Source organism: Electrophorus electricus, chromosome 14 (genome assembly GCF_013358815.1).
Source record: "Electrophorus electricus isolate fEleEle1 chromosome 14, fEleEle1.pri, whole genome shotgun sequence".
In the NCBI taxonomy this organism is placed as follows: Eukaryota; Metazoa; Chordata; class Actinopteri; order Gymnotiformes; family Gymnotidae; genus Electrophorus; species Electrophorus electricus.
In genome coordinates this window covers 22,179,397-22,189,396 of record NC_049548.1, presented here as the reverse complement: position 1 = coordinate 22,189,396, position 10,000 = coordinate 22,179,397, and the positions used below count along the sequence as shown (strand labels likewise).

Here is a 10,000-nt window from a genome sequence, read left to right as displayed (position 1 = left end):
CGCACTCACACGCATGCACGCACACACACACGCGCTTACACACACACTCACACTCACACACTCACACGCACACTCACTCACTGTCACACTCACTCACACTCTCATTCACACGCTTTCACGCTCACACACTCACACACACACACTCACAAACTCACTCACACACTCATACACTCACACTCACCAATTGTAAACACCTTTATGTATTCATCTATTTATTTATTTCTCTTCTCCTTACAACTTTATTTTTAATTATTTATTTATTTATTTTCCTTTCGTTTTTAATTATTTAGCTTTCACATCTTGATTTCTTTCAAGTGTTATTTCACACCAGTTACAGTTTCAAGTTCATTATTGTAACAGAATTCGTCATTTGCTTAATTGCAAAGGTTGATTCATGTTGTAGTAATGGTTTGGTCAGTTTGTAAGTAAAGCACGGAGGCAGAGTGAGACAGCTCTCTAAGACAGAGTAGAATTAGACTCACCCCGGTGTTCCACCCCAGTGTTTCCCCTGGTGTTTCCCCTGGTGTTTCAGTCCGGGGTTCCACCCTGGTGTTCCACCCCAGTGTTTCAACTGGTGTTTCACCCTGGTCTTCCACCCCAGTGTTTCAACTGGTGTTTCACCCTGGTGTTCCACCCCAGTGTTTCAACTGGTGTTTCAGCCCAGGGTTCCACCCTGGTGTTCCACCCTGATGTTCCACCCTGATGTTCCACCCCGATGTTTCACGCTGGTGTTTCCCCTGGTGTTTCAGCCCGGGGTTCCACCCTGGTGTTCCACCTGGTCTTTCTCCCTGGTGTTTCTCCCTGGTCTTTCTCCCTGGTGTTTCTCCCTGGTGTTTCTCCCTGGTGTTTCTCCCTGGTGTTCCACCTGGTCTTTCTCCCTGGTGTTTCCCCTGGTGTTTCAGCCCGGGGTTCCACCCTGGTGTTCCACCTGGTCTTTCTCCCTGGTGTTTCTCCCTGGTCTTTCTCCCTGGTGTTTCTCCCTGGTCTTTCTCCCTGGTGTTTCTCCCTGGTGTTTCTCCCTGGTGTTTCTCCCTGGTGTTTCTCCCTGGTGTTTCTCCCTGGTGTTCCACCTGGTGTTTCAGATCATTCATGTGATATATGGGGGGGCCACCACTCAACTCGTCTGCTTCAAATCGTCTACAGTCACCCTGGTCCCCAAGAAATCAGGACCTACAGAAGTCAACGACTCCAGACCTGTCACTCTAACATCTGATGTCATGTAGTGCTTTGAGCGCCTCATGTTGTCTCATCTCAAAACCATCTCGGCCCCACTCCATGACCCCTGCAGTTCACCTACAGAGCCAACAGATCTGTGGACGATTTCATCCTCCAACACCTGGACTCTGGATTCAGGAACCAATGCCAGAATCCTCTCTGTGGACTTCAGCTCTGTGTGAAGCTGGAAAACAACTCTGACTCCTGGATCATCAGCACAGACTCACGAGACCCACAACAAGACACTAACGCTAACTAAAACTAACCTATGTTCTTTCTGGTGTGTCCAAAACAACCTGGAGCTCAATACAGTTAATGCAGGTAAGATCGTGACTGACCCCTCACACCCTGGACATCGCACCTGCACAACACTTCCCTCCGGCAAGAGGCTAAGGTCTGTCCTTGTCCTGACCAAACTCAACAAGACCCAGTTACCCCAATGACATAAACTCAACAAGACCCAGTTACCCCAATGACATAAACTCAACAAGACCCAGTTACCCTAATGACATAAACTCAAGAAGACCCAGTTTCCCCAATGACATAAACTCAAGAAGACCCAGTTACCCCAATGACATAAACTCAAGAAGACCTAATTACCCCAATGACATAAACTCAACAAGACCCAGTTGCCCCAATGACATAAACTCAAGAAGACCCAGTTACCCCAATGACAAACACAAGAAGACTCAGTTACCATAATGACAAACCCAAGAAGACCCAGTTGCCCCAATGACATAAACTCAACAAGACGCAGTTATCCCAATGACATAAACTCAACAAGACCCAGTTACCCCAATGACATAAACTCAACAAGACCCAGTTACCCCAATGACATAAACTCAAGACGCAGTTACCCCAATGACATAAACTCAACAAGACGCAGTTACCCCAATGACATAAACTCAACAAGACCCAGTTACCCCAATGACATAAACTCAAGAAGACGCAGTTACCCCAATGACATAAACTCAACAAGACCCAGTTACCCCAGTGACATAAACTCAAGAAGAGTTGAGTGGGACAGACACACACAGGGCTGGGGTGTGTGTGTGTGTGGGACAGACAAACCAAGGGCTGGTGTGTGTGTGTGAGACGGACACACCCAGGGCTGGTGTGTGTGAGTGTGTGAGTGTGAGTGTGTGAGTGTGTGTGTGTGTGTGTGAGTGTGAGTGTGTGTGTGTGTGTGTGTGAGTGTGAGTGTGTGTGAGTGTGAGTGTGTGAGTGTGAGTGTGTGTGTGTGAGTGTGAGAGTGTGAGAGTGTGTGTGTGTGTGAGTGTGAGTGTGTGTGTGTGAGTGTGTGAGTGTGTGTGTGTGTGAGTGTGTGTGTGAGTGTGTGTGAGTGTGTACTCACCCCCTCCGTCTTCTCCTCTGTGTTGGCCAGCATCTCCTGCAGTGCCCGCACCGACAGCGACTGCTCCAGTACAAACGTGCATATCGACAGATCCGGGGGAACATTCTGGAAATAGAGGTGCACTTCAGGTCAGTGAATCCTTTGGCACTGCAGAGCCAAAGATGGCTACGAGACCCCGAGAGGTCAGAGGGGTCACCTGGAACCTGCTCGAGTCCTCTGTGTGATGGCTCCACCTGTGTTACCATGCGGATTAAACACTGGATAAATTCCACTTTTCTTGGACTTAAAACAGAATTCCTGCTAATTGGTTTCAAGGATTCACTGGGATGTGAGCTGGTGAGCCGTTCAGAATCATAACTATTCACCCCGACACACCCTCGGGGTGTAGAGGTGCATTATATAAAGTCTTAGTCCACAATATAAAGTCTGTTAATCCCCAGTTTAAAGTCTGTTAGTCCCCAGTATAAAGTCTGTTAGTCCCCAGTATAAAGTCTGTTAGTCCCCAGTATAAAGTCTGTTAATCCCCAGTATAAAGTCTGTTAGTCCCCAGTATAAAGTCTGTTAATCCCCAGTATAAAGTCTGTTAGTCCCCAGTATAAAGTCTGTTAATCCCCAGTATAAAGTCTGTTAGTCCCCAGTATAAAGTCTGTTAATCCCCAGTATAAAGTCTGTTAATCCCCAGTATAAAGTCTGTGGCCTTCACAATATTGAGTGTTCTCACAGACACAAAATATTTCATTGTCTGCCATAAACCTCTTGATAGTGATCAGAAGGTTACCAGTTCAAGTCCCACCACTGCCAAGTTACCACCGTTGGGTCCCTGAGCAAGACCCTCAACCCTCAGTTGTTCAAATTGTACACAGATGTAATTGTACATTGCTTATATGCAAACTATTATTATCCTCCTTGACTTATAGCTCTTCCGACAGCAATTAACAAAAGCAAATACATAGACGAATGACTCAAAAATCGATTTAGAAATGATCGGTGATTTGAATATATGGTTCAGAAGTTTCTACATCGGGTATTATTGATATGAACGTTTGACTTCGGAGCCAGCGGCGTTAACTGTATTTTTAATCAGCAGGGTTTTTCATTTTTAATTGGCTAAGTGGATTAAGGGAAAACACTGAACTGAGCTGTGATTGGCTGTACAGAGTTCCTGATCACATACCTTGCTCAGATTGGTCAGGCATTCCGTTTCTGGGAAAATCATCAGCATCCGATCTTTCAAACAGCCGCATGCTCCACATCTCGATTAGCGGGGAGCAGACAGCAGGATTTCTGCATCGTAGCTCAGGCTAAACGGCCAGTCACAGGGATCGATTACGCCATCGATCAGGCAATAGACCGGCATTGCTGACCGTTCCCATCGGCCATGTGATTATGAGACATTCCGCGCTGAGGCACGCTCAGGACCCCATGTTGAGTCAGAGAGACCCAAACCTCTTTGCATCTTTCTCGCGGTTCGTCACCAAGGAGCCGCGCAGAGTTCTCAGCGTACTCGATATCGGCACGGCGATGGATCTTCAAGCGCCCGTGCGTGATCCAGACGGGCTGCGTTTCAGTGGCGGGAAGGCTGGTTTACGATTGCTTCCACGCTCCTCTGCTCTGATTGGCTCGTACTGACACGTGCAGCGAAGATAAAGATGGTTGCGGGAGCACAACATTTCCGCCGTCTCAGTTATGCGGTCGAGAAAACACGCATTCCCTTCTCACGGTTTCCCTCTGCCTGCTAGCTCCTTCTCCCGTGCCTCCGCTAACGAGCGACGTCCAGGCTCGGAGGCCTAGCGTGCTCCCATTTTCACACTATTTGCTCTTCTAAAGGTGCTTAAGCAGATGTTGGTGTCTTTCTTAATCTCACATTAACGTGCTGCTTCAAGGTGAAGCCTTGTCGGAACACGGGTTTGCCGCAAGATTTTTTTGGTTCATGTAAAAGTCCAGGTCCCTCTCAGAACACTCGCTTTCGGGCAACACGTCAACTTCAGCGTGGGTGCGGAATACTAAAAAAGGATCTGAAGACAAAGTGGGTCGCGCACAGAACTGAAAACAGGCTCTCCATCCAAAATATTTTGGTCGCTTTCAGGTGTTGCCAATTTGGGAATGAGGGAGGACAGACAAGCGAGGACAGGAAAAGTAATTAAAGCCAGAGGAGAGACGAGACCGCAGCGAGACGGGAGCGACGGCATCGGGTGAGACAGGTGAACAGGGTTAGATGTTGTGAGACACATCAGGTGAGGATGGAGTTGTCTGGAGAGGAAGTGGAATCGTTACCTTCGAATTGGACGTGGATTCCAGGAAGCAGAGTCTGTTTCCAAAGCCCTCGGCCGCCAGACAGAGTTTCCATTGCTCTTTATGGAGTGTGGCGGAGCACTGTAGCACCACCTCATCGTCCTACGCACACACGACAGAATTAGTAACGACAAGGGTTGTGATTAACAATGTGACAGGTTCGGTTTAATCAAAGATGAATGCATATAATTTAAACTTTGTATGAATGTATTTGTTAAGCGAGACCACACGCCAGTAATCATGACTGGAAACACAAGTTTATGTTTCTAATCAGGTGTATCACAGCAAACACACTTATGATGGATTCCATGTAATCATGGATTTGCAAAAAAAAAAAAAAAAAAAGACTTTTAGAAATTAAATGTATATATTATACCATTTATGAGGCATTATTTCTAAGATCATTCATATATTATTTTAAAAATACATGGCACTGACCAGATAATGGACAATATCACATTTCTTTCCATTATTTTGGATTTTGTATAGCGTAGTCATGTCCACTACACAAACACAGTCCAGTTCCTTATACTCACGCAGTCACTAATCACAATGCAGCGCATTCATTTCTACCAGGGGATTCACTTCTGTTTTATGAATCACATTTTATTAATTATTCTTAATACAACAAACCTTCCTGTACATACAAATCTCACATACAAGTACATACAAGTCACCACCGTTTATCCACTTAATAATTATTAATAATTAATAATTATAATGATTAACAAGCTCTTTACTTTAATGCCTCACTCAGTTTTATATAAATACATTTTTTAAAAATATTGAAAATATTTTTACAGTACATAGATTAGATCATACAAAAAATGACCAGGAATAGCATATATATATATATATATATATGTGTGTGTGTGTGTGTGTATTGTGTGTGAGTGTGTGTGTGTGTATGTGTGTGTGTGTGCGTGTGTGTGTGTAATGTCTAAGGGGGACATATATTTATTATATTTATATTTGTTTTCTTTAGTTATTCCTGGTTTAGTGAATACTCCAGTTTAGTGAATACTAGAGCATAGTGTATACTAGAGCTTAGTGAATACTCCAGTTTAGTGAATACTAGAGCATAGTGTTTACTAGATCTTAGTGAATACTCCAGTTTAGTGAATACTAGAGCATAGTGTATACTAGAGCTTAGTGAATACTCCAGTTTAGTGAATACTAGAGCATAGTGTATACTAGATCTTAGTGAATACTCCAGTTTAGTGAATACTAGAGCTTGCTGAATACTAGAGTTTACTGAATACTAGAGCTTAGTGAATACTATAGCTTAGTGAATGCCACAGTTTAGTGTATACTAGAGTTTAACAAATACTACAGTTTGGTGTATACTAGATCTTAATCAATGCTACAGTTTAGTGTATACTAGAGCTTAGTGAATGCTAGTTTAGTGTATGCTAGAGCTTAGTGAATGCCACAGTTTAGTGTATACTAGAGCTTAGTGAATGCCACAGTTTAGTGAATACTAGAGCTTAGTGAATGCCAGTTTAGTGAATACTAGAGTATAGTGAATGCCACAGTTTAGTGTATACTAGAGCTTAGTGAATGCCACAGTTTAGTGTATACTAGAGCTTAGTGAATGCCAGTTTAGTGAATACTAGAGTATAGTGAATGCCACAGTTTAGTGTATACTAGAGCTTAGTGAATGCCACAGTTTAGTGAATACTAGAGCTTAGTGAATGCCAGTTTAGTGAATACTAGAGCTTAGTGAATGCCAGTTTAGTGAATACTAGACCATAGTGAATGCCACAGTTTAGTGTATACTAGAGCATAGTGAATGCCACAGTTTAGTGTATACTAGAGCTTAGTGAATGCTAGTTTAGTGTATACTAGAGCTTAGTGAATGCCACAGTTTAGTGAATACTAGAGCTTAGTGAATGCCAGTTTAGTGAATACTAGAGCTTAGTGAATGCCACAGTTTAGTGTGTACTAGAGCTTAGTGAATGCTAGTTTAGTGTATACTAGAGCTTAGTGAATGCCACAGTTTAGTGTATACTAGAGCTTAGTGAATGCCAGTTTAGTGAATACTAGAGTATAGTGAATGCCACAGTTTAGTGTATACTAGAGCTTAGTGAATGCCACAGTTTAGTGTGTACTAGAGCTTAGTGAATGCCAGATTTAACATGGACCAGCTAAGTCTCAGGGTTCTACACCATGAGGGATTCTTTATCTGTGTAAGCAGACAGCTGTCCTCTTTAGTCAGCCCAGTGACAGACAACTAAACTAAGGTACAATTTAACATTTAACACAATGCCAAACGTACATCGGAAAGTGTCTAAGACATGACATTGTCACTAAATGTATCCCACACACATCCCCAAACACAAACCCACAAACACACCTACAGGAAAATGTTTTGATGTGTTCAACATTTTGACACCTGAAGTGTGTACTGTGCAACACCAGAGGTGTCTGCACGCCACAGCCATGGGACTAGTGGTAATGTTCTGCATTACTGAGGAGTTTTGGGTCTCCTCGGGTGCTGGGCTGTAATCACATATACATAGAGAGAATATAAGGTACTGTCGAAATAATTTTATGTAAATTGGTTCAAACTGGTAATCACTCGTTCGGTAAAAAGGCCCACATCAGGCAGTGATGGAGAATTTACTCATTAGAGAACTCACTCGGTTTCAATCAGTTCTCAACTGCAAACATTCTGGAAACACAGTAGAACTACACTAGAACACTAGAACATTAGAACACTAGAAGTACAAAAGAAGAACAATACAACACTAGAACATTAGAACACTAGAAGTACAATAGAACAACACTATAAGAACACTAGAAGTACAACAGAACACTAGAACATTAGAACATGAAGTACAATAGAACAACACTAAAAGAACACTAGAAGTACAACAGAACACTAGAACATGAGAACACTAGAAGTACAATAGAACAACACTAAAAGAACATTAGAACACTACAAGTACAACAGAACACTAGAACATTAGAACACTAGAAGTACAACAGAACACTAGAACACGAAGTACAATAGAACAACTCAAATTTAGTGTTCGAAAATGACATCATTCAACAATAATTAAACAAATTTAACTTAAATGTCTCTAATGTCTCTTTCTTATAGTTAAAAATAATTTAAAAAACAAGGTCACAGTTAACTCTCCATATTATAAACGGAGAAGAGGAATTATTTTCTGAGCTGGAATTTCCTCATGCGAATCGTCTGAGAGGCCCAATATAGATGACGACACTACCAAAGCCCACACACTCCTCAGATAACAGCACTGCTTCACCCCCCCCCCCCTCTCTCTCTCTCTCTCTCTCTCTCTCTCTCTCTCTCTCTCTCTCTCTCTCTCCCTCTCTCCCTCTCTCCCTCTCTCTCTCTCTCACTCACTGCAGTAGTAGAGACAATAGTGGTTAATGTTCAGAACTGAGGTGAATTATGGGATGTTGGGAAAAGCTCAGGAAGTGATGTAACACATCATCCATGGCAGGTTGCCAGATCCTCACTGCAATCCCCCTGACAGGAAAACCACACTAATGACAGATACATCACACTAATGACAGATACATCACACTAATGACACTGATGGATAGTTCATCAACATACAACTACTACTACAGCTATAGCATAGCAGCTGCAGTCTAATACACACACACACACACACACACACACACACACACGGGACGAGCAGGAGACTTGAAGGCAGCTTTATCAACCTGTATAGATTTCAGCATATTTTGACAGCACTTTAAACCTTCACAAATGCCACAGCCTGCACAAACACTGGTACAGTAGCTGTAGATTTAAGCATAATCAGTGCATAATCTGTAAGGATTTTTTATTGTGTGTGTGTGTGTGTGTGTGTGTGTGTGTGTGTGTGTGTGTGTGTGTGTAGAGAGAGGGATAAGAAGGAGAAATGGAGAGTGAAACGGGGAGAAAGAGAGAGGCAGGGAAGGAGCGAGTGAGAGATGAGGAGAAGGAGAGGAGGGATAAAAAGAGGAGAGAGGGAGAGAGAGAGAGAGAGAGAGAGAGAGAGAGAGAGAGAGAGAGAGAGATGGGGGGAGAGGGGGGGGGGCTTCCTGCCCACACACAACACTGCAGATCCAATGCTGAAATCCAAGGGGGATACGCACTATACTAGAGACTCTAACCTACACACACACACACACACACACACACACCTACAAACATGCAAACACAAACACCAAAAGAAAGGAAAATACACGTCAATACTCACATACCCGCCGATGCACAATATACAACTACCTTCTGATTGTCCATCTAACCATCATCTACCCCACTCTACCCCAACCATCATCTACCCCACTCTACCCCAACCATCATCTACCCCACTCTACCCCAACCATCATCTACCCCACTCTACCCTAACCATCATCTACCCCACTCTACCCCAACCATCATCTACCCCACTCTACTCTAACCATCATCTACCCCACTCTACCCTAACCATCATCTACCCCACTCTACCTGATAATCACATATACAGTCACACCTACAACCAAGACTATGATCACATATACAATCACACCTACAATCACACCTACAGTCACAACCAAGTCGATAATCACATATACAATCACATATACAACCAAGTCTATAATCACGTATAGAAACACACTTACAACTAAGACTATAATCACATATACAATCACACCTACAACCAAGTCTATAATGACGTATACAATCACACCTACAACCAAGTCTATAATCACGTATACAATCACACCTACAGTCACAACCAAGTCTATAATCACATATACAATCACACCTACAACCAAGTCTACAATCACACCAACAACCAAGTTTATAATCATGTATACAATCACACCTACAAATCACACCTACAGTCACAACCAAGTCTATAATCACATATACAATCACACCTACAACCAAGTCTATAATCACATATACAATCAGATCTACAACCAAGTCTATAATCACGCATACAATCACACCTACAACCAAGTCTATAATCACGTATACAATCACACCTACAATCACAACCAAGTCTACAATCACACCTACAACCAAGTCTACAATCACACCTACAACCAAGTCTATAATCACATATACAATCACACCTACAACCAAGTCTATAATCACATATACAATCACACCTACAACCAAGTCTA

The 10,000-nt window shown here is 42.9% G+C and overlaps 1 protein-coding gene across 4 annotated transcripts in view; it reads right to left on the bottom strand.

The window, feature by feature from the left end:
• The window catches only part of ryr2a (ryanodine receptor 2a (cardiac)), a 196,894-nt gene that overhangs the window by 150,330 nt on the left and 36,564 nt on the right, over positions 1–10,000 (bottom strand). For all 4 annotated transcript variants that reach the window (XM_035533858.1, XM_035533860.1, XM_035533859.1 and 1 more), the window contains exons 2-3: positions 4,844–4,963; positions 2,570–2,674 (exon numbers count right to left, since the gene is read on the bottom strand). In XM_035533858.1, the coding sequence (XP_035389751.1) occupies positions 2,570–2,674; positions 4,844–4,963 (225 nt within the window). The remainder of the gene's footprint in view (positions 1–2,569; positions 2,675–4,843; positions 4,964–10,000) is intronic.